Source organism: Xyrauchen texanus, chromosome 45, assembly GCF_025860055.1.
Source record: "Xyrauchen texanus isolate HMW12.3.18 chromosome 45, RBS_HiC_50CHRs, whole genome shotgun sequence".
Classification (NCBI taxonomy): Eukaryota; Metazoa; Chordata; class Actinopteri; order Cypriniformes; family Catostomidae; genus Xyrauchen; species Xyrauchen texanus.
Window position 1 is genome coordinate 20,311,192 of NC_068320.1, and position 25,233 is coordinate 20,336,424.

At 38.5% G+C, this 25,233-nt stretch overlaps 1 protein-coding gene across 3 annotated transcripts in view; it reads right to left on the minus strand.

Annotated features, from left to right (window-relative positions):
• Nucleotides 1–22,793, minus strand: part of LOC127637713 (coiled-coil domain-containing protein 136-like) — a 39,982-nt gene extending 17,189 nt beyond the window's left edge. For all 3 annotated transcript variants that reach the window (XR_007969774.1, XM_052118944.1, XM_052118943.1), the window contains exons 1-4: nucleotides 22,651–22,793; nucleotides 22,153–22,381; nucleotides 2,377–2,691; nucleotides 1,674–1,748 (exon numbers count right to left, since the gene is read on the minus strand). Coding sequence is in view for 2 of the 3 variants with exons in the window: in XM_052118944.1 (XP_051974904.1) it covers nucleotides 1,674–1,748; nucleotides 2,377–2,691; nucleotides 22,153–22,207 (445 nt within the window). In the remaining variant the exon portion in view is untranslated. The remainder of the gene's footprint in view (nucleotides 1–1,673; nucleotides 1,749–2,376; nucleotides 2,692–22,152; nucleotides 22,382–22,650) is intronic.
• Nucleotides 22,794–25,233: the final 2,440 nt, after the last annotated feature.

Genomic DNA, 25,233 nt, shown 5'->3' on the forward strand with positions numbered 1-25,233 from the left:
AATGGGGCCAATTTTTGGAGGGTTTAAAAGGCAAGTTATAAAAATACTTACATTAATTCTGTTAAAACTCATGTATTATATGAGCTGTTAAGTTGCTTAAATTGTCATTTTTATAGTAAGTTTAGGGTTTGTTGACTTTACATCATCATGGCAACAAAGTTGCAAAAATGGCTATAACTTTAAACAGAAAAGGTTAGCAAGCGATTTTATCACACTAAAATCATGTTAACACACATTATTGTTTATGTCTTGTGGCTATACTTTTGAAATAGTGCATAATTTAACATTTACAGATTGGTCCCATTCACTTCCATTTTAAGTGCCACACTGTAAGCATGATTTTTCCTTTTTTTTATGAAAACAAGGGGCGATTTTTGTGGTAATCAATATTACGCCACAAATGCTGTAGATTGAGCTCAACTTGAATTGAACCCACAATATTCTTTTAACTCTTAGTGTTTCTGTTGTTGCCTAAAACAGTTACTGAAGTTGCTGAAGTGCTAAGAGCACAACATAGCCTAATTTAAAGATAGAAAGAGTTTGATGAATTATGAGGGGACTTATGAGACAATATAAAATAAGCAAAACAATAAAGCATAAAAACAGACACACTGGTGACACAAGGGACGATTTGCCTCAATTTGTCTTTGAATATTGAATTCTTTGACTTGGAATATTAAAGTAACTTTTAACCTAATGAAAAACCTTGCATGTGTGTGTATTTGGGCATGCATTTCTGTAAGTTTGTCTGCTGTCAACTAACTCATAAAAATGCATGTGACATTTGAGTATATACAGTACATAATAAAAACCATTTGTGGAAAGAAATGTAGCCCTTCATTTCACGTCTCATTACAGGAAATCACTCAGCACGTCCAGCTGTCGAGAGGTAAACAAAATGTCATAACTTCTCAAAACTAACCACGCAAAGTGTGAATTTTACTCTGCAGGGGCTTTTCTGGAAAACTATAATCAGTCTCACTCTAGCAAGGCTGTAATATAGTGAGTAAAACACTACACCTGGCATAGACTGTGATTAAAATGAAGAATATGTTCTTCTATTATGCAGCAGTATAAGTATAAGTGTGATTTATTGTGTTATTTACATCTGTAATTCCATTGCTCATGGTTGTGCCACAATGCAGCCAATGCATTTCTGCACATCCTGGTTTACATTGCCTCACAGTTCATTTAATTCAACTGCACTGCCGTCTCTGCACTGTAGCACTGAGTGGAGTCACTGGGGAAAGAAATAACCATTCCAGCCTCACTGCTTTTCAAGTAGCCATCGAATTCTCCAACATGCTGGAATGTTCACATTAACATTTTAGCCCTCTCTACTCTCATTAGATGACAGGAAGTCCATGAGCTAGCTAGTTACTAGTCTGCATGTCTCTAATGGAGGTAATCTCCATCATAATAAACAGATATGTGACATGCAGAGAACAATAACTTAATAATATATAATATATTATGTAATTTAATGAAGACAATGTTTTCCATGTTTAATGGTTTTCCATGTTGAATGCCCACTTCAAAACACTGACAGTCTGTGATGAAATCATAAGTGTGATATTAAGAATGTTTATTCATTAGCAGTGGATACAGCTTCTTAGTGACTCTTCAGTAAATAAGAAAAATCTGTATCAGTGCGCATCTGTGAACTGTGATACCTTGAAGTCTCTGGATCTGTCTTGTAAAGCTCTCGGCCTGGTGAGCACTCGCCAGCCGTTCTTCCTCCAAAAGACCTAGAAAGGAAAAAATGAAAATGAAAATACAAGATTTATTGAAGATTTACAATGCCATATTATTGGCATCTGAGAGGTTATTACAATATTAACAAACCAAGAATGTGTGTGCATATCTGTGCATAGAAGAGATATTGTCATCTACTTAAACAACTTAGGGGCCGTTCAGACCGAAAGCGTTCTTGTGTTAAAAACAACCAGGCACAGCGCAACAAATGGAACAGGATGCATGTGTCTTGAGACGCATTTTCAAAATGTGTAAATGCACTTCAGTGCTTCAGTCTAAAATGTACGGCTGATCTTAAAAAGATCAGATTTACAAACATTCTAAATCATAAACATCTCAAAGACATCTGCAGAATGTTTTATTGACATTCGGGAACGTAGTATATACATCAGACATATTGACATCAAATTGATGCCAGGGTGTGTGTGCTATCAGGGTTTGGGTGACTATGTGTGAGGGTCTATGAGTGACTCAGGACGAAAAGCGGAACAGGTGGTCTGCAGGACAGTGACAGCTGAACATGCTCAGAGGGTACTCCCCGGTGATGATGTCACACCCTCTAAAACCCCCACATAGCTATCTTTAGTAATAAATGAAGCACACAAACATATGTATACATACCCTGAAGTTCGTTGTAGCTCTCCTCGTGTCGTTGCGACACCTCTCTGGTCTCCTCCAGTTCCAAAAGCAGTTGTACCATCTGCGATCTCAAAACCTCCAGTTCATCTTCTTCATCTGTTCTTTTCGGTTCCTCGCTGTCTCCTTCCTCCGCTTTTAACTCTTTCTTTTCTCGCTCATCCTCCTGTCCCTTCTCTCCATTTCCCACCTCCACCTCCTTCGGCTCTCTCTCATCGTTCTCCTCCAGTGACCCTCGCTCTTTGGCCGTCATCTCGCTGCCTATGCCCGGCCGCTCCGCTTTCAGGTCACACACATCATCTGAGATAAAAACAGAGACAGAGAAAAGGAGATCAACATTGCAGATAAACAAGTTAAATCAGCTTACTGCACAGCTCTCTGGAATACTTGATTCTGATTGGCCGATATGTGAGATTACCATGCCCTCTTGGCCAAAAAATGGAAGTCTACACTTAAATAGTTTTTGAGTAAATATTGCATAGTTTATAAGTGTTGTGTTCTTTTAATATCATGAATATCAGCACTATATTGGTCATTGTCCAAAACTGCTCTCAAGATATCAGTATTTGCACTTATGAACCCACATCAAATGTCAAAAGTTTTACTGGAAAATGTTTTCATTTTGAGTTTTTATTTTATATTCTCATCAAAACCTATCGTATGCCTTCAGAACACTTGGAATATGATGCACAAATCACTTGAACTTATTTATTAGAGCATTCAAAATGAACACATCAACATATGTGATTAATTCAAAAGGTTTAACGTGTTAATTTTTCTTAATCGCTATTAATACAACATAAACCAGCATTAACACGGGTGGGAAAAGGGATAATCATTTGCGATATGACCGCCTGGACGCACGCAACACAACACACACACAGCAGCAATGGGAACGGACCTCTTAACAATATTTGTACATACAAAACAAGCCCAGATTGGACTTGTGACAGAAAGCAAGTACTTTGCAGCCTCTGTAAGGTGCAATTTAAGTACCACAGAACCAGGTCAAGTCTTAACTATCACCAAAACGCAGAATGAGATGTTGTCTGCAGCACTTTTCATGTGGAGCTCTAAGCCGCGCTTGTCGCTGGTGTTGACGCCCTAACGCGAATCATGAAAGCGGCTTAATGATTGATGTAGCAAAGCGGATAGCCACAGTCTGCCAGCTGATTTATACTGTGGAGGATAAGAGTTTAAGATATTTAATGCCCATTGCAATGAATGTGCAACCTATGTTGGGACTAGTTCTTTCAATTAGTCAAACTTCCACTTAGACTTTGGGAAACATTTAATGATACTTTAATTGGTGCTATTTTAGTGCATTTTTATCTTTATATTTTGGATGGCTTTGTTTGTAATATGTTAATAAAGCATTATTTGTAACATGTTGTTTTGCTTTCTTTCCTACAAAGGAACTAAATGCATTTTGACAAGAAAAGATTGACTGTAAATAGAGAGTCACATTTCAGCACATTCAAAGATTAATGGCAATTAACTATGAAACATTATGCGATTAATTGCAATAAAACAAATTATTGACTGACAGCACTACTTCTATCAGAAAGACTGGCAGACTTAAACTTGGCATGACATTTATTTGATGAATAATGAAACACAGGAACATAATGTCTCTTTTAGGCATTAGCCTAATCTGGCGGTCCGATGAAATTGCTACTCGAAATGTCAGATCATGGCGGAGATATGAGTCAGGGGACAAGGAGCCTACCCCTGCACACGACGGACTCAAATGGTGGCGGTGGGGAGGTGGAGGTTGCTGTGTGGGCACACTGAAATAGCAATGTGATAGATTGTAAGCAGACTTATAAAGCAAGGGCTGATATATGATTGGCTAGGAGCTACCTAGATAATGGCCTGATGATGATGGACAGCTGCGAGTCTTCCCGCTAGAACTATGCTTCACTTACATTTATTATACTTTTGGGTCCTATTGTAAGCTTTAAAGTGAGGCACTATCATCTGACATTGTATTGAAAAGACAGTCTGCTCATCCTTTTCGTGCTCCTCATAAAAAAGAAAGTCTTACGGGTTTAAAACGAAATGAGGGTAAGTAAATTATGACAGTATTTTCATTTTTGATGAACTATTCCTTTATAGTTCTACTGATCTCATATTTGCATTCCTCACTTGGAAAGGAGGATGTGTAGCTATGCATGTTCCAGACCCCAGCCCCCAACCTCCACCTGTAGTCCCTTGTGGTTTCCTACAAAATTAACCCACTCCACCATCTTCATCAGAGGGAACCTCTTCTTCACCTGCCAGCCCCCAACTCTCATCTCCCTCAACCCCTGACAGACCTCCAGACCCCCTCAGGCAATCAAAACACCCACCCAGAGAAACGCCTGCTATTTTAAGGATTAAGGTCAACCCACAGTGCAATTAATTGCCTCTCTGCCTTCACCTGTTGTCTACTCACAAAAAGACACACACACACACACATACACAGTCTCACAAAGAAATCAGTCCACAGAGTAGCAATGCACCGTCATACTGCAAGTCAAGAGACCCATAGAGTCCTCTAGTAGTTGGGTTGGGTATAGAGAAGAGACGAAGAACTAATAAAACCAGTTAGATAAACATTTGTTTTGATATAAAAAGCTGTTACATACTAAGATAGACAAACTGACTTGAATTAATGACATTATAATGATTCTCCCTTGAACCTTTTAGTGCCTTTTGTTCAGGCTTATTGTCAGACCTCATATATATTGAATGTTCCAGTTTTTATCTTTAGTACAGACCAAGAGGAATTTGTTTTTGACCATAGGTTGTTCTTTCAGAGATCAAAAGACTGCACATTTATGTTTTGTTTAAGTATCAACTTAGTCTCAGGTGTTTCGGTAACACTTTACAATAAAGGCATCTAACCAGGCCATCTAACTGTCTAGCCAATTACACAAGCCTGATCTCTGTATATGCAAAATAATGAATAAGTAATTATAGATTTGATATATTTATATATATTTATGGTGGGGTTTTTTTTGTTTTTGGTGCTTGGCCGTCCCCTGGTCACTGTACGCGTTCATTGTATGGAAAAGAACTGCAAGAACAAAAAGCTGTACTTCAAAAGCTGTACTTTTGTGTTCCACAGAGAATGAAATAATATATAGACATTAATATAGAGCTATAGTACATAAATAGTTACATATAATATATATATAAAGCTAAAAGATATATAATTTTCCACACATATATTTTTCTTATAAGCCCTGTCATGTGTAATAATGATGGCATGAACCTCTTGCTCTGCCAAACTCACATTGATCAGACTTCCAAACACCAGGACACAGGAGACAGTTGGCGATGCCAGACCTGACTAGTAGATTTACCTCTCTGATCCTCTTACATCAGATGCCTGTGTGGGATTAACAGAATCTGTCGGAGCAGAAACTAAAGGTTTGTCTTGCCAGCTATTCCTCCCCCTCCATCCATCTCTCTTTCTTTCTCTTCTTTACTTCCTCTTTCTCCTTCCTTTCATTTGTTGGCTCTTCATCTCTCTCCTCCTCTTGTCCTGAATGATATACACTTTATACCCTGCACTAATGAGCCCTGTTCTCTATTACAGATAATTCTTTGCAGATTAAAGTCTTTCAAACATTTATCAAATAATAATGAACCAGTGGGATAACTCATACACACACACACAGGCTTGAAGCAGTTGCACAGGCAGGGTCTTGAGCGCACTGTATTGCTGGCAGCTTTGATAGCACCCAATCAGCTTTATCCAGCGTATCTGAGCTATGAATTATTCTGTGAGGACTGAGCATTACTAAATTAACAAAGCTAACAGACTACATGCTACAAAACTCTCCTTTTGATTGCATGGGTTCTTGATCGAATTGAATGCCAAACACATACAATCACATGTAGACCAAAACAAACATAGAATAGTTCAGCTACTAGAATTTGAAGATGGAAGAATGTGCTGTAAGTACAAATAAATAAAATGTAGAATATAAGAAATGGTATCAAACTGGGGCATAAATCAGACTATGAAATCAGATCATTGACAAAACAACTAACACAATTAATTAGCAAATGAGCTCTTGGTATTTTGGAGATAACAATCAAAACAAAAACATTTTAATATCATAACATTATATAAAAGTTATTTCAGACCATGTCTGGTGTGTCATATTTTATTGTAATTTTGTGAATGTTATTAAACGTGTATCCTAGTCGTGACTCACAGATATAAATATACAAACATAGTTCTCGTCCCTCTCTTGAGTTCTCATGAGTTCAGCACACTCAAAAAAAGGACTTTTGCAGGTTGTTCACTTTCCTTAATTAAAATGTTACTTAAATTCATTAAGTTATATTCAATTCAATTTGTAAAATTGAAATGTACTTAATCCATTTGAGTAAGGTCTACATGAATATTTTTTGTAGCATTGATGAAACTGGCCAGGGTATTTCCATTTCCCAGCATGCTTTGCAGGGGACTAGATAGTGTGAACAAATGTTGAAACTAAGTGTTATTTTCTGCATTTCTGAGTAAAATAAGAACAGACTGACTTTTGTTCATGTTTACTGTTCTTTTTTATATATATATTTTTTAAAGTAGTGTGAGTTTGGTGCTTATGCTTTGGTTGAGGATGGACTTTTTGATTTGAATGCTGCTGAGCGCTGTAAGCAGTTGCTGTCAAACTGACCTCAGTCCTTTCAGTTGCTCACCTGGCATATAATAACAATACACACACACATATATATATATATATATATTTGGGCCAACATAAGACAATTAACTAAATAAACAGTCAATTAATAAAAATTAAGTTGGACCAACATAACAAATTAAGTTAGATAAATCTAATAAAGTTGAGTTAAACCAACTAAATTGCATTGATTTGACCTAATCCAACTAAATTATGTTGGCTCAATTAAACAATTTTAATTTGAATGAAATAAATTAAATTACTTGTAAAAAAAAAAAAAACATTATTTTTCATGACTTAAGTGTGAATTCATATAATTCATATAATTAATATCACAAGTGTGGCTTTGGGATTGTCCCTCAGTGCTGGTGGAGAGCCGGTGCAATTTCTCTACATAACAAAAACAGCAACAATCAAACAAAGACACTGTGTATATGTCAGAGTGACTCTCCATCTTTGTATTGCAGGGTTATTTATCTTCCTTTTTTCCTATTGATTTCTCTCTCTCTCTCTCTCTCTCTCTCTTTATTTATTTCTGTATTCTATTGTTTTTATTTCAATCATCATGCCAGTATCATGAGCAACCAATCAAAATACTTGATCTCAATGAAGGAGGAGCCAGTTATTTATAAATCCTCCTATCATACTACTCTACATTAAAGCTCATTGCTAAATGTATACACCAAGGGTCTTCAACAGGCGGCCCGTGACCCCTAGGGGTTCACGAGGGTACTGCAGGGAATCCGACAATTTCTTTTTTTTTTATCTTAAAGGGATAGTTTACCCAGAATGAAAATTCTCTCATTATTTACTCACCCTCATGACATCTCAGCTGTGTATGACTTTCTTCTGCTGAACACAAACAAAGATTTTTAGAGGAATATCTGCTCTGTAGGTCCATACAATGCAAGTGAATGGTGAAAAAATGGTCAGTTGCAGAAATGAGAGCACAGTCAGGGAATACACTAAATTAGTCCAGAAGGTAATTCCAAAACAATCCATATAGTTATTCCAAACTGAAAACTTCAAAAATGTTCCAAAGAGTCCAGATAAAAAGATAAAGTCATACCAACAGAAGATCCCAAATGTTCCAAAAGGTCAATGCAAAAAGTCAAAAAGGTTTATAAACCTCAAAGGTTAAAAGAGTGTCTTCAAAAAACAAAAGACTAGAAATGTTGGCCTCAACATATCAGACACTGAGCATAGAACAGAGGAACAGAGCAACTTAAATACACTCACAGAAAAATGAGGCACAGGTGAAAACAATAACACATGATACAAAGGCGGGAAACTGAAATGAAATGCAATGAAAACTAGTCCATAAACCTAACAGGACCCCCACACCCCCACCCGACCCCTCTAGGAACGACTCCTGACGTTCCTTCCAGGATGATCAGGGCAACGGGCATGAAACTCCCTGATTAACTCTGTGTCTAGGATGTCCCGGGAAGGGACCCAGGAGCGCTCCTCTGGACCGTAGCCTTCCCGGTCCAACAGATACTAAAGAGACCTCCGTACTCATCCAGAGTCCAGTATCCGATGGACCGTGTATGCTGGCTGCCTCCAATTATGCGAGGTGGAGGGGGAGGTTTGACTGCGGGAACAAAAGTAGTAGATACAACAGGCTTTATCAAGGAAACATGGAAAGTGGGATGAATTCTTAGAGACCTGGGCAAGTATAGATGGTAGGTAACAGGGTTTATTTTCCTTGGAATATGGAATGGGCCAATGAAACGCCGGTCATCGGTGACGATTGGCCTGGCGCTGATACTGCTGAGACACCTGGAGAAGTTTCTGCCGAGCATTCCTCCAGGTTAGGTGGCGGCGTCGAACAAAGAATCGTGCCAAAGGAACCCCCACTTCCTGCTCTTGATCTGGGAACAGTGGGGGAACGAATCCATACTGGCACTCAAATGGAGACATCCCAGTGGCAGATGAACACAGAGTGTTATGAGCATACTCAGCCCACATGATGAAGGATGCCCAGGTGCTAGAATCGTTCACAGCCATACACCTCAGAGTTGTCTCTAGATCCTGGTTAAACCTCTCAGTTTGGCCGTTGGACTCCGGATAGTAGCCAGAAGACAAACTTGCCATCATCCCTAGCAGTTGGCAGAAGGCATGCCAGAAATGAGAGGAGAACTGTGGACCTCTATCCGTGACAATGTCCTGTGGAATTCCAAAGACTCTGAACACATGGGTTATAACTATCTCTGCAGTCTCCTTGGCAGAGGGTAGTTTAGGCAAGGTGATAAATCTGCATGCCTTAGAGAACCTATCAACAATAACAAGGATGGTGGTGTTACCTTGGGACGATGGAAGGCCAGTAGCAAAGTTCATAGAGAGATGAGACCAGGGCCGTCGAGGGATGGAGAGCGGATGGAGCAATCCTTGAGTCGATTGATGAGGCACTTTTCCTTGGTTACACATTGGGCATGCAGCCACATGGTAGGCCACCAAAACTTTCTGAGGAGGAACTCAAGGGTCTGTGCAGAGCCAGGATGGTAGGTAAGGCGGGAGCTGTGACCCCACTGGAGGACCTGAGAACGAGCAGAGCTTGGGACAAACAAACCATTAGCAGGCATCCTCGACTTCAGAACTCCAAATGAATTTGGAACTTTTAACCTTAGTTAGAGATATAAGAGGAGCTGCAACAGCACTAAAGTTGAGCACAAACTTGTGGTAAAAATTAGCAAATCCTAGGAACCATTGAATGTCCTTCACTGAGGTGGGGGTGGGCATATCAGTAACGGTCTGGACTTTTTTTAGGATCCATTTGAATGTTGCCCGGGCTGATGATGAATCCTAAGAACTGCACTGTAGACACATGAAATTCACACTTCTCTGGTTTTATGAACAAGTGATTATCCAGGAGGTGACTGAGAACCTTCTGAACATGCCCAATGTGTTCGTGCAAGGACCCAGAGAAGATGAGAATATCGTCTAAGTAAACAAACACAAATTTGTTGAGCATGTCCCAAAGGATGTCATTGATCAATGCCTGAAACACATTTGTGTGTTTTTGTGCATTTGTGAGGACGAAGGGCATAACTCGGTATTCATAATGCCCTGTGGTGGTGTTAAATGCTGTTTTCCATTAGTCTCCTTGCCTAATGCGCACTAGGTGGTATGCATTGTGCAGGTCGAGTTTAGTGAAGATTGAGGCTCCTTGAAGCAATTCAAAAGCAGTAGATATGATAGGTAATGGGTAGCGGTTCCGAACAGTAATCTTATTGACTGTAATCAATACATGGGCGAAGACCACCATCTTTTTTGCCCATAAAGAAAAATCCTGCACCTGTGGGAGAGGTGGAAGCCCGGATTAATCCTGCGGCAAGGGATTATTTTATGTAGCTGTCCATAGCTGTCCGCTCAGGAGAAGAAAGAGAGAAGATACAGCCTCTAGGGGGTATAGTGCCCGGGAGCAGGTCAATAGCACAATCGTAGGGATGGTGGGGGGTAATGTGGTGGCCCTACTTTTACTAAAAACCTCCTGGAAATTATGATAAACAGGGGGAACTCGAGAGAGATCAGCGAGTTCTTGGGACTTGGGAGTGGTGAACTCGAAAAAATGCAGGTGGCATGACAGATGAGACCCCATTCTAGGACTGTGTTGGTGGACCAGTCAATATGGGGATTATGCTGCAGAAGCCAGGGGTGTCCAAAGACTACAGGGAAGTTGGGAGACTGAATGAGATGGAAAACCATTTCCTCCTGGTGTTGAAAACTGGAAAGGGGAAGAGGGAACTTCTGATGTGTTATCTCTCCATGGCCCAAAGGTCGTCCATCAAGATCAGTAACAGCCAGAGGAAAGGGTAATGATTCACAGGGGAAATGTATTGTGTAAAATTAAAATGTAATCTACTTTAAGAGTATAAGTGAAGAATTGTTATCAATATGACAATTTTTATGGCTTTGCATTGGAAGCATTGGATGTATGAAAAAACAAACATAAACGTGGTGTTGTATTCATGATATTATATGTCAGTGTCAGGATCCCAACTCTCTAGTTCAGGTTTTGTTGTGTCAGGATCCTGTCCCCTGTCTTTCTGTGTTTGTCACCCTGGACTGTGTTTTTTCCCATTTGGGTCAGTTTTTGCTTATATTTGTTGTATTAAATAAAGCCCGTTGCAACGCTCTGCACTTGAGTTCTGCCCTTCCGGCTACTAAACCTGACAGCCAGGCCTAAAATGCAACATTCTTTATGTTAATTACCACAAAAATAATTTTGACTCATCCGTCACTTTTTATAATATATCAAATCAAGGTTACAGTGAGACTCTGACCTAGACTTGGAAAGGTTAGACCTTTGGAATTCACTTTCTAAATGCATGCATACACACACACACACACACACACACACACACACACACACTCGTGCGTCTGCCTGAGCCTGGCTTAAATCCAGATGGTGACATTAGTTTCCTGTTTATAACTCTGTTCTCATTCCCACTACTAGCCCTGGGTAACACTACATTGAACTTAACCTTAACAAAGAAATCTTTCAACATGATTTTATCAGGCTATTGGTCTCAGGCTATCCATCAAATCTAATAAAATAACATTTACATAACATTTACATAATGCTTATAAAAAAAGCCAATTTAATAAAACAATGAACATTAGTCAGTGATATGAAGTGGTTAATGTTCTGTCAAATTATTATTGTATCATCACTAACGTTTTATTTAACATCAAGGCTATTTAACATATCCAGATATAATTTTTGTTAATATTATTATTATCTACATTGTAGCATTTGATCATTTTAGCACGACATCGCACTGATGCGCAGCGTGAGAAGCAGAGTGCCCATCTGTGCACGTATATGGCGTGAGCATTCGCCACTGACTCAAAATCTGCACAACTGACATCAGAAAACAAATTATGTTCAGCGGAAATTCAAATGAAGAACGTGATAGATATATTCATTTGGATCTATATCAGACTGCAGGGGGATTTTTTGCCCAGAACCTCCATTAATTTCCAACCCTGGATGTAACTAGAGATGGAGATGAGAGATGTAACAGGTCTCTCTTCATCATGCAGCTGGTACATTACAAAAGCATTTTTGCTATTTCTGTATTTCTAACAAATGTGCTGCATTATTAATAATGAGGGAGCACCAAGATATGAAATAGCCACATGCTTGCAGCTTTGTTGATCATAAACAGGAACGATATAATTTTATCGCATCTCTCACATACAGAGTCGTGGTTTAACGCTATTTGCATGCCGAATTAACAGGTTTAGAAAGGTTTATACATCTGTAACGTCTTAAGTTCAGTAACTATGAGTCTCACTGCACGCGCTCACACTTCTGACACTGCTGACAGATGCACGAGAGAGAAAGAGAGAGACATTTACTTCTGGAATTACAGTTTGATACAAAAACAAAGTTTTTTTTATTTGATTTGTTCATCTGAATCTATTGATTTACTAATACAGATACTATTTTGCAGCTGCACTATAAAGTGAATAAAGGTGTGCAGGAATTTCCTACATTATGTACGTGGAAATTGCAGGAATTTTTAACATTTCCATCTCTGCACACTGTTTTATATTAAAATATTAAAGTTGCCCTGGTTCCCCTCATTTATAATTTCATTACACAAAAAAAAAAAATAAATAAATAAATATATATATATATAAAAAACATTACACTGCAATCTGCTAATTTAATGCAATGAAAAGCTCAATCAATAGCATTTTTTTTATTCACTCTTGTCATATACTTCAATGCGGGCCGAATCAAAGGCCATCTCTGTGTTAGGTAGAATGGTAGAGACTGATAGCCTTAGTCACTATTTGCTACCATTGTATAGATACAAAAGAAGAAATGAAAGTGAACGGTGACTGAGTCTAATATTTTGCCTAAAATTTCCTTTTGTGCTCCATGGAAGAAAGAAATTCATATGGGTTTAGGAGAACATGAGGGTGAGTAAATGATGATATCATTTTTTTTTAACTAATGAAGCCTGATGATCTCTCATGAAGCTGCATTGAATTTTATTAGAGCCTAAACATGATTAGTAATCGCAGCACATCTCATTTCCACTCTATGATGAGAGATAAGGATGGACACAGTCACAGTGGCCCCCTGGGAAATTAGGAACAAGGAGAAGGCAAAACAAAAACAAAATAATTTTAAATAAAAAGAAAAATCACACTTACACAACACACATTCACAACTACACACACAAAATCAATGAGGAAGGATCAAAGACACCTTGAGTACATCATACAAACATCAAAGAACAAAGAGAGAGACTCTTACACACACACACGCATGCACGCACGCTCGTTTTCTATAATGATGGGGACATTCCATTGACAACTTTTGCTTTTAGACTGCTCTATTGATATTTTCTATTCCCTAACCCTATTCCTACCGCAAAACACAAACTTGGCAAAAGCGTTTCTGCATTTTTAGATTTTAACCATGTTAGCCATGTTGTACTTAAATTGCATTCCTCCTCCTTATCAAAGCATGACTGCAATGCACCATTACTGCAGTGTTGTGTATATGCTAAATTGCTCTAATATGCAATTTAAATGCAAAAAAATATATACAGTAATGGTTCAAAAGCTGCCCTTGTTCTAATGTTAAACAGCTGCTCATGAAGTCAAGTGGATTCCCAGAGTGAAAGCTGCAGGGTTGTGACTGAGGGAAGTGATGCGGTTGGTGTTCGGTGTTGTATAAGCCTGCGGTAACCACAGGATAAGTATAGACTGCAATGTCTCTGAGCGGAAAACCCAGACTGAGCTGGTGGAACAGTGCCTGTCAGGGAATTAATTGACAGCTGTGGTGCCAAAAGCAGATAAATGGAAAAGGGATTATGGAGGAGTCGGTAACAATCCTCTGGTAGATTATTAAGGGTTGTACCATAAAATTAGTCCCATATTAGCTTGTTCTATAATCCAAGTTTTCTGAAGCCATATGATAGCTTTGTGAGAGGAACAAATCAATATTTAAATGGCTATTTACAGGAAAGCTTGCCCTTCGAATAAGATCTGAGAGTAACGGTAGAGGGGAAGATTTTCAATTTCAGCCTGTTCCTCACACAAAGCTATTATATGGCTTATAATAAGTTATATAAATAATACGGACTATTATCGCAGTATTTTCATGGCCTTTGTAGGAGCTTGACAGCTCACATCCCATCCCAATTCAATTTTGTTGTATACAAAATAGCCAGTATGGCAAAATCCATTACAATCTGTCCAAAAACATGCATTAAACAATGCATGTACAGCCATAAAAAAAAAAAAAACTCATTCATATACATACATACACACACACACACACACACACACACACAAACAAACAGAATATAAATTTGCATCCGGTCGTAAGTGCAAGCCTGTGTTTCAGGAATATCAATGAGGGCTCACAGGTGGGGAGGAATATGTATTCTCATAACACCCCAATTACCTACTGTATCTATGGCTGCTCTTCTCTCCTCTATTGTGACACTGTTAATTAGTTTTCAGTAAGTGATGACATAGATGTTACCACAACAACAGAAAGCATCTATTCAAACTTTGATCAATTTTAATGAGTGAGTTTAAAAGAGAAAGCGACTGTGATTAACACATAAATGATTTAGAAAACACCAAACATCCATTATCTTCACTTGTCCTGTTTGTATGTTATCTGAGCTTTTGCCTGCTGTGACGCAGAGCCATACAGTCTAAAAGCCTGCTGGTTACACACAATCTGACGATAACACACACACACAGACAGACATGTACACATTGGTCACCCTGACTGTGTCCTTCACAATGGCATTCATTTCTCAAACAAATGGAGTTTAACATCAAAATCAAGCCTCTTTAGAAAATGAATGTGCCCTAATGTCACAGTGAAAAAAATCAAATAAAATAGTAATACTAATAATAAAAATAATAATACATTTGTCAGTGGGATAAGAAAAATACGCTTTTCTGAAAATCTTTTTAGTCTTACAATTTAACAAATTTTCTTCTATTTTTCTTTAGATTCTAAAATCTAATATTTCTTTAATTTTAAAGCTGTTTTATGGACGTTAAGATAATTTTACCAGAAAACAAGACAAAAAATACACATTAAAGGAAACGTTCACCAAAAATGTAAATTCTCTTATCGTTTACTCACCCTCATGCCATCCCAGATATATATACTTTCTTTCTTCTGCAGAATGCAATTTAAGATTTTTAGAAGAATATTTCAGCTCTATAGGTCCATACAATGCAGGTGAATGGTGGTCAGAATGTTTAAGCTCCAAAAAGCACATAAAAGCAGCATAAGATCAATATTTAAGTCCTTATGTGCTATAAATTCTCCTCCCTGCCCAGAGATGCCGATATGCACAAAGAATGTGGAAGTGAAGGTAAGGATTGATGGTAAAAAAAGACTTAAATATTCATCTGTTTCTCACCCACACCAATCATATCGTTTCTGAAGTTATGTACAGTATTTAACAACTGGAGAAGTATGGATTACTTTTATGCTGCCATCATATGTTTTTTGGACCTTAAGTATTTTGATACCCATTCACTTGCATTATGAGGATAAACAGAACTGAGATATTCTTATATAAAATCTTAATTTGTGTTCAGCAGAAGAAAGAATGTCATACATATCTGGGATGGCATTAGAGGAAATGATGAGAGAATTTTCATTTTTGGGTGGACTATCCCTTTAAGAGAATTACTTTTTGTAGTGTTCTTATAGAATGTGAGAGTAAACCAATGTCACAACATCATAAGGCATCATATGCAAAAATGGCATAGGAATAGCAAGAATTGAGTTTAAGTGAGATATCAATGGGTCCCAGAAGTATTTGAGTGCTTTAAACGTGTGAGTTGTGTCTGTGTGTGTTTGAGTGTGTCAGATTTCTGACGCAGTGAAGAGAGGCATGAATTATTCACATCAGCTCTATTCTGGCTTGGCAGAAAGAAAGGTAGAATGAGAGACGGGGAGTGAAGGAGCAAGGGAAGGGGGGCGGAAGTGGGAAGCAGGAAAAAGGGGGACGAAGGGGAGAAAAAGGCACCGGAAAAACAGATGGTTGCTTTCTCTCTCTGACAGACGCAAGGGGAGGAGCAGTATGACGTTAAAGTTTGCAAGAGTTCACAAGCTCTCCTTGTTGCTATGGTTACAGCCCCCTGGCCAAACCCCAATAGCTCCTACTGGAATGTTTTGTTCTAATAACATACATACTGTAGATAGTAAGAACCACATACACATCCTCAAACTCTCAACAGTTATATAATACAACAACATCAAACCAATTGGATTCAATCATGCATATTCAACGAATCATCTTTTTAGAAAATATCTCAACCAAGATCCTTTTTAAAATCTACATATTAGAACAAGGATGAATAATTAAGATAATTTAACTGGGTAACATTCTCAGTGTTTGAGTCCAATGTGTTTCTGAGTTTTCAAATATAACAATGGGCCCTCTTTGCATCCACTAAAGAAAGTATCAAACTTTTTGATGCCAAGGACTCCCAGAATTAAAAAAGAATGTGTTGAACTTGTGTTAACTTCCAAATATTTTGTGGTCCCCCTAGAGCCCTCTTGTGATTTCCTGGGATTCCCTGGACCCCAGTTTGAAAACCCTTGAACTAAAATACAGACAACATAGACAAGCATTCAAAATGCAATTACCTTTCATTGCCTTTTTGCCATTAGAATAATGTGCACTGATAAATGATCCACAATAAATACAAGGGGCTTTTATTAAGAAAGAAGAAAGGGTCCATTTTGATTTAATATTTTATTTAAGAACAAGCGCAGAGAAGCCAAAACACGGGGAGCTGAAAGAGAGAAATAAACGGTAAGAAAGAACAGAGCTTTGAAACTCCAAAAAGAAAAATCTCCCCAAGTCAGCACTCTCAGTGGACTCCTGAAGAGCACTAATGAGAACGTTTTCTGTATGTGTGCGTGGGCTCTCTCTTACCCGTGTGGCCTGTCTACAGTATCCCTCTCTGCATGTAACTTTTCTTGCTAACTGAGTATGATCTCATTTGAACTGCCCTTGAGATTGCCGCCATCATCTCTTCTGGAACATCCTAAAGAGCCCCTCCTCACATCCCTGACATTATTAGGAAACTCCACAGGATGGACGAAAGGAAGATTTAGAGGAAGGAAAGCTGGGATCTGCCTTGTTTGTGTCACTCTCAGTTCAGACCCCAGTGTATGTAAACTGTTGCAACATTTAAGCAAGGCCGAAGCTCCTTACGTTTATACATGTTATGTTTTATTGACAGCATCTGTGGCATAATGTCTATAATAAGTGCTATAAGTTAAGCACTTACAATGGACGTTTATCAGACAAGGCATTCTGGAGGGTGTAAAAGTCGAAACGTGCAGTTTGTGAGCACAGACTTTACTTTCAAAATAGTATATATTTTGCCATTTATTCAGGTGTGTTGCCTTACCCCATAGACTTCTGCTATAAATGTATTACCATAGGTGCAATTTCCATTTGTTTGCACAAACTAAAAGATGAGATAAATTTTTTTTTCTGTGGTAATTGATAGCGTGTCACAGAGGCTGTCTATATAGCTGAAAGGGATAGTTCACCCAAAAAAGACAATTCTATTAAATTAAAATTGATTGGGGAGGGGGTGTTGCACTTAGCTCCATCAGTCCTGACGGATCTCCTTAAGCCACTAATAAACGAATACAATTTGATGACACTTTATACTTCCATTTGGGATTAACAAACATATGCTGTAGGTAGCCTAATCCTTAACAGATTAGAAGCTAGTTCATCAACATTTAAATCTTTCAAATCAAACTTTTATGACATTCATAACTACATTAATGTAATTTCAATTTTAACTGTCTATTAAGCGTATAATGCAATAATGCTTAATGGGATTTTCAAGTTATACAATGTTAATATATTTTATATGACATAAACTACCACAAAGAAGCAACTCTGTGTCTGTATGCTTACCTGCGATAGACATGATACTTCTGCATTTCTAGAGATTGACATTTCTACTGGTCTATTACACATTGACGCAGAGCCATGCAGCTGCTTAATGGGCTCGTTATAAAGCATCAACAAGGTATGCCATTTAAGAGGTTTTTACAGTCTTGCTGTGCATGGTTATGATGTTATAGAATTGTCATGACCATTGAAGATCAAAGAAAAAGAAACCCACAGCATTTGTCCATGCGATTATGGATTTGCACATTTTAATTTGACTTGCTATTTTTCCCAGAATCTTTAGTGTGAGTGCGAGATTAATCTGTTATTATTCAAAATGCTGTCTGTAATTTTGACACGTAAACAACGAGCATGAAACTCCTCTTAAACCATCTCTTCCTCGACGTCTGCAAGCCCATGAAAGGAAGAGAGGGAGAGGACAGCGCTCACAGCCATGTGAGAGTGAAGAAAAGGTGCTTTTAAAGAAAAAATAACTAACATGCCTCTTTTAAAAGTATTTGATATATGAGGGAAGATGCACTAGGGAGTTGTAATTCTGATGGTAGGCTGCAATAATAAGTTAAAAACTTTGCATGTTAGATCAGCTGTAACTCGCACCAGTGAGCCCAAACTATTTTCTGCATTCTCAAGCAGTCATATTCACTCGCAAATGCAATAAAACACTCGCACTATAGAGCCCTGATTATGGTAAATAATTCACAAAATTGATCGTATCCTAACTGTATACATTTGAGTATTTGTCAATAATATCTTTAATAAATTACAAATATTTGGGGACCCCCTCAAGTCTATTTTTGACTTATAATGGGGGGGTCCCTAATGCCACCCCCCTCAATTCAAGCACTGGCAAAGATACTTTTAAATTTTTCTTCAAATGTGTTCTGCTGAAGAAAGAATGTCATACACATCTGGGATGGCATGAGGGTAAATTGTGAGAAGATTTTCATTTTTGGGTGAACTATCCCTTTAGCTTCCTGAAAACAGAAACATTCCTTTAAAACAGGTCTTCTCTATCAGTGTGATCAAGAAAAGAAAAAAAAACAGGCTGCTGGGTAAATTAAACTTTTCAATCTCTTGACGTCAACTGTCACTCTAATTTTCTGGAGCAACATGGACGAACACTTAAAAAGGCATGAAATGAGAAAGAGAGTTGAAGGCCTCTAAATGCAAATGAAGTCAGTGACTGCAGCAGAAAAAAGTTTGGAAACATTTTTTGTTTGGATCCGAACTGAGTGGGCGCCATGGCTCTCAGGAATGTGGGCTGGTGAGAGAAAGAACATGTGTCTTCATCGTCCGTGGGTGGACAAGGAATGCTAGTGGCACTCTAATAATGTGGAAAATGTGGGTGTCTGACAGATAATGGAGAAGTAGGCAGTGCCATTACAGTTGTTAAAATAAGCAGAGAATTTATAGGGAATTGTCACGGAAGCACGGTATTCAAAAGTGTGTGTCTGACAGGGAAGTGCTGTTAAAATGATCCTCTCTCATCTTCTTTCAATCTATCTTTCCTCTTCATTTCACCTGAAAGGACTTATTACTGTCCCCATTTACTGTGGTGACATCACATCAGATAAAGTAAAACAATCCTTCTGTCTTGTCACAGGAGTAAAGGCTCTTTGGGAACGGAATAACAGAACTGGAGACGGTGAGAGAGATGCTTTGAAGATCAGATGCGGCACTGCTCTTGATCAGAGGCATAATTTAAAACAATCTCTCTTGTCCTTACAGCGAACGGCTATTTATGACACCAAAGCACTTCCAGGAAGAGATCTGTGGTGTAAAATAAATGCATGCACACACACATACATGCAGAAAATATAAAACAGTTTCATAACAATACCTTAGTGAGCATGCAACATATCAGAAAGCAAGTATTTGGTTTCCCATAATGCCTTGATGCATGTCTTCAAATTCTTTTAATTTATGGCAACAAGCTACTTAATTGCCCCATAAATATACAGCATGTGAAAAAAAAAGTTGTAATACACCAATTACCAACCAGACTTTAAACTCATGAAAAACTATTTTGTTTGGCATCACTGACATCAAATCGTAATGCTCCAAGTGAGTGGGAATGACATATGAAAGAACGATTTTCAGAGTAAATTTCGTGTTGCTCATGCCACGTCCACACTAATACGTTTTCGTTTGAAAACGTATCATTTTCTCTAAGTTTTGGCCCTCTGTCTACACTGAGACAGCGTTTTTGACAGTAAATATAGAGCTTTTCGAATACGCTCTCCCAAGAGGATACATTTGAGTACCCTGAGTGGTGGTGGCGTAGTGGCTAAAGCACAGGGCTGTTAATCAGAAGGTTGCAGGTTCTAACCCCACGGCCACCACCATTGTGTCCTTGAGCAAGGCACTTAACTCCAGGTTGCTCCGGAGGATTGTCCCTGTAATAAGTGCACTGTAAGTCGCTTTGGATAAAAGCGTCTGCCAAATGCATAAATGTAAATGAAAACAATAACATAATTGTTGTCATATGATGCAGTCATGTGATCCATTCAACCCAAAGCAATCAAGATGGCGTCTCGTGTTGTAGCATCATTTTTGTGCCTGTTATTCACTTTGATAGTGTTGTGATAAGATAAATATTACTTTGTACAACCTTCATATTGCATTCCTTCAAAGGCAACGGGAAGCTTCATTGGAATTGCTGTCTGGTAACGAACAATTTGCCTTTCAGCTCGTACATGGAACAGCGATTTCTTTGCATGTTCAGTATGGGGATTTAAGCGTTTTCATACCTTTTAGTGTGGAAGAGCAACTGGTAGAGAACGCTTGAAAGCGGCAGTAAATGGTAAATGGTCTGCACTTATATAGCGCTTTTTTAGCCTTAGCGGATTTCAAACTGCTTTACACTGTGACTCATTCACCCATTCACACTCACACACCGATGACGGCATAGCTGCCACGCAAGGCGCTAGCCTGCCATTGGGAGCAACTTTCAGTGTCTTGCCCAAGGTTACTAAGGCATGTGGAGTCATGTGGGCCAGGAATTGAACCACCAACCCTGCGATTAGTGGCCAACCTGCTCTACCACCTGAGCCATAACCGCCAGTGTGGATAGAGAGCGTTTTAAAAACGAAAACACAGTTTACAAATGTATCTGGATTAATGTGGACGTAGCCTGAGATGCCGTTTTTGACAGTGAAAACTGAGCTTTCCAAAAAAGCTATCCCAAGTGGATACATTTTAAAACGCCTTCTTCGCCTTGTCGTGTGGACAGGGAAAATGGAGATATCTGAAAATGACGACATATTTATCATCATGTGACGCAGTCATGTGATTCATTAAACCCAAAACAACCAAGATGGTGGCCCATGGTTTAGCTATGTTTTTGTGCCTGCTACACATTTTGATAGCGTTGTTAAAGATAAATATTACTTTGTACAACCTTCATATTGCATTCCTTCAAAGGCAACGGGAAGCTTCATTGGAATTGCTGTCCGGCGATTCAGACTGCATATGCAACAGCGATTTTTCACATGCGCAGTAAGGGGATTTACATTTTACATTTACATTTATGCATTTAACAGATGCTTTTATCCAAAGCGACTTACAGAGCCCTTATTACAGGGACAATCCCCCCGGAGCAACCTGGAGTTAAGTGCCTTGCTCAAGGACACAATGGTGATGGCTGTGGGGCTCAAACCAACAACCTTCTGCTTAATAGTTTAGTGCTTTAGCCCACTACGCCACCACCACTCCATATAAGCATTTTCACACATTTCAGTGTTGACGAGCAACTATTGAAAAACACTTGTGGCATTGTGGACTTAGAGTGTTTCAAAAACGAAAACGCAGTTTTCAAATGTATCCAGATTAATGTGGACGTAGCCTCACACAATTTAATGTAAAGCTTCAGAAGACTTGAAATATCTCACGCACGACTTATATGGACTACTTTTATTGTTTGTTTGTTTGTTTGTTTTTCGGAACTTGATAGCCTCTGGTCACTTTATGCTTGTTTTGTAAGAAAAAGATCAGCACGGACATTCTTCAAAATATATCAGATTTTGTTTAATAACAATAACAATTATTTGTATCCATCATTGCTCTGCTGTACTCAAATTAACACCTGTAGAAACATGGTTTCAAATACACACACACACACTGACACGCACCTGCAGAATCCAAGACCTCCTCGATGACGGGAGGCAGACGCAAGCCGCAGTCCATGGTTGTCCTGGCGACAGGCCCCAAGAAGTAGCGGGTGGGGGTAGATGTCAACGCACACACTCGCCAGTGAAACAAGCGCAGTGATAATGGTCAACAAACAGGAGAGACAATCACACACAGCCTTGGAAGGAATGTCAGGCTCCACACACACTGTGCTGCGATGATCGATACATTCTGAAACACACAGAGAGACAAACAAAGACACGGTTCAGTTCAATATCCTAGTAAACCACTGCACACATCACCATCTAAACTGCTGCTTAGAAATGATTATGCTCTTCCTGGAGAACTGTGCAATTCTCACTCTCTCTCTCTCTCAGTATCTTTTTCCTATTGTCTCCTCTTTTCAAAACAAAGCTTGATATGCACAGCATTAAGGATGTTTCAGTCACATTACCATTCTCTGCCTATCAAACGTACACGGAAAGCATGTTTCTGCTTACCTTAAATGAGATCTGTCTGCAGCTCAGCACTCAGGACGGCTTAGGTTCCTGTTACTCGCTGTGCATTATCAGTCGTTTACTGCATGCCCTCTTCTCGTCTCCCTCCCTCTCTTCCTTGCTCACTCACTCTCTCTAGCTCTCTTGCTCCCCCTTTATCTCTTAACCTCAGTTTGCTCTTTTCTCATCTGGTAGCACTTGATTCTTTTGTGCAGTCAATTCTCTCTCTCTCTCTCTCTCTCTCTCTCTCTCTCTCTCTAAAAAAAATAAAAAATTAAAAAAACTTACAGGAAGCTTTCGAGGCCCCTGTTATCCCATTAATATACAGTATATTTAGGGGCCACAATGAATACATAATGAAGTCGTCAAAAATGTTCACCTAAAATTGTTGTTTTGTCAGAATTGGTTTTGAAGGGTCTCATTTGTTAGTTTGCTTTGATCATGAAAGATAATACAATTTAGCAAATCCTGCTGTTGTATGAAGTGCATCATTAAGACATGAAAACTTGCTATGCTGTTTAAATTTAAACCCCTTAACCCCTTAAGGGGTTAGTTAACCCAACCTTTAAAATTCTCAGCATTTGCTCACATTCATGCCACCCAGATGTGTATGACTTTCTATCTTCTGCTGAACAAGACATTTTTTTGAAGAATATCTCAGCTCTGTAGGTCCTCACAATGCAAGTGAATGGTAGTTAGAAATTTGAAGGTCCAAAAAGCACATAAAGGCAGCACAAAAGTAATCCATAGGACTCCAGTGATTAAATACATATTTTAATAAGTGATATGAGAAACAGATAAATAAATTAAAAAGTCCTTTTTAACTATAAATTCTCCTCCCTGCCCAACAGGAATCACCCAAAAAAAATTACAAATAATAATAAAATAAAAATATGTGAAAGTGGAGATTTATAGTAAAAAAGGGACTTAAAAATGTACCTGTCTCTCAACCACACCTATCACGTTGCTTATTAATATTTGGATTTAATCACTGTCTTATGGATTACTTTTCTGCGGCTTTATGTGCTTTTTGGACTTTCAAAGTTCCGGCCACCATTCACTTGCATTGTGAGGACCTACAGAGCTGAGATATTCTTCTAAAAATCTTTGTTTCTGTTCAGCAGAGGAAAGCAAGCCACATCTAGGATGGCATGAGAGAATTTTCATTTTAGGGTGAACTATCCCTTTAAATTAATTCTTCATTCAAAATACCCTCAGGTACAATATTATTGTGTGAAGCAAACTCAAGTACCAGTTTCTTCATAAATATGGGTAGAAATCACAGCAACCTACTTGTCACATTCACTTGTATCATATCAGCCTTTTGGGGAATATGAATAAACATTATTATTTTTAATAACCAGAGGCTTTTTGGTTTAAAAGGGCAAGAAAAAATGCCAGAAAAAGAACAAGGATGTAATTTTTTGGTCATCATTTATATTGCCATTATCAAGTCATGGATGGAATAAAAACGCCGTTACCAAGTGGAAAAAAGATCTGATCAACCTGTCTGTGTTTATTTAACCAAATTGCATTATCCCTTAGCCTACATATTTAATTGATGTTGTCAAATTAAGAAACTACAGCTGAATGAAAGACATTTAGCCATTCAGAATATTGCTGAACATCTTTGTTAGCTTAGTAAGGCCATGCAAATCGCGGGAAAACTGCTTCGTTTTCAAAGCGTGACAGTGGCGGGGGGAATAACCCAGAACGAGCTTTCACTGTCACAGCAACTTGATGGTGTTGCTTGGCAACCAAAAGGTCCGCTGAATGGCAACTGCACTGAATCATACCTGAAACAGGGCCAGAAATGTCCACTTAAATGACACATCAAAACAGAGAGTAAGGGCATCAGCAGAAACTGATACAGGTCGTGTACACAATGTTCGCTGTGACTTTCACATACTTAGCCACACAGTCATATGATATATCTGCTCAAGGTTAAGTGATGTTTATCCATGAGTCAGTTAACACAAGGGGTAATCTGTTTTGAGCTTTCTGCCATAGGGAGCTTCGGTACTTTTCCATAGTTGTCAAATAAACGTTTGTTAAAATGTCTGAGAGGAAAAAAGATCAGATGTTCTCTGCCGAAGAGACCCGACTTCATAGCGCATGCGCGAGAGCGAATCTACACGTGAGTAAATTAAAGGTGCACCCGGTAATTTAAAAAAGTTTAACTCCTAAATATATGATTTGTAATTTTGCAATGTATGTACAAATTCAATTTAAGAAAATACAAACCGATTCGTGTTTCCATCCAATACGTACTGCGCATTATCATTAGGGAACTGCCTCATGATGGAGCAGCTGAATGGCCTCTCCCTGCTTAGGTGACTGTTTTATTTGAAATATTGGAGCAATTATGTCATTTTATTAAATGCACCACGAAAAGTAGAATAAGTGTAATATCTGATATAATGTGGGCTGAAATAGCATATGCACTTTTGCATTAAATTTACATGTATTATTTTTTTATATTTTACTTGTAAAACGTAATGCTAGCTTCTAAGTAAACATTATTCATGATAGTTTGTTATCCTTACAATACGTTATCATATATCGGTCCTGAAATAGAAAACGTTG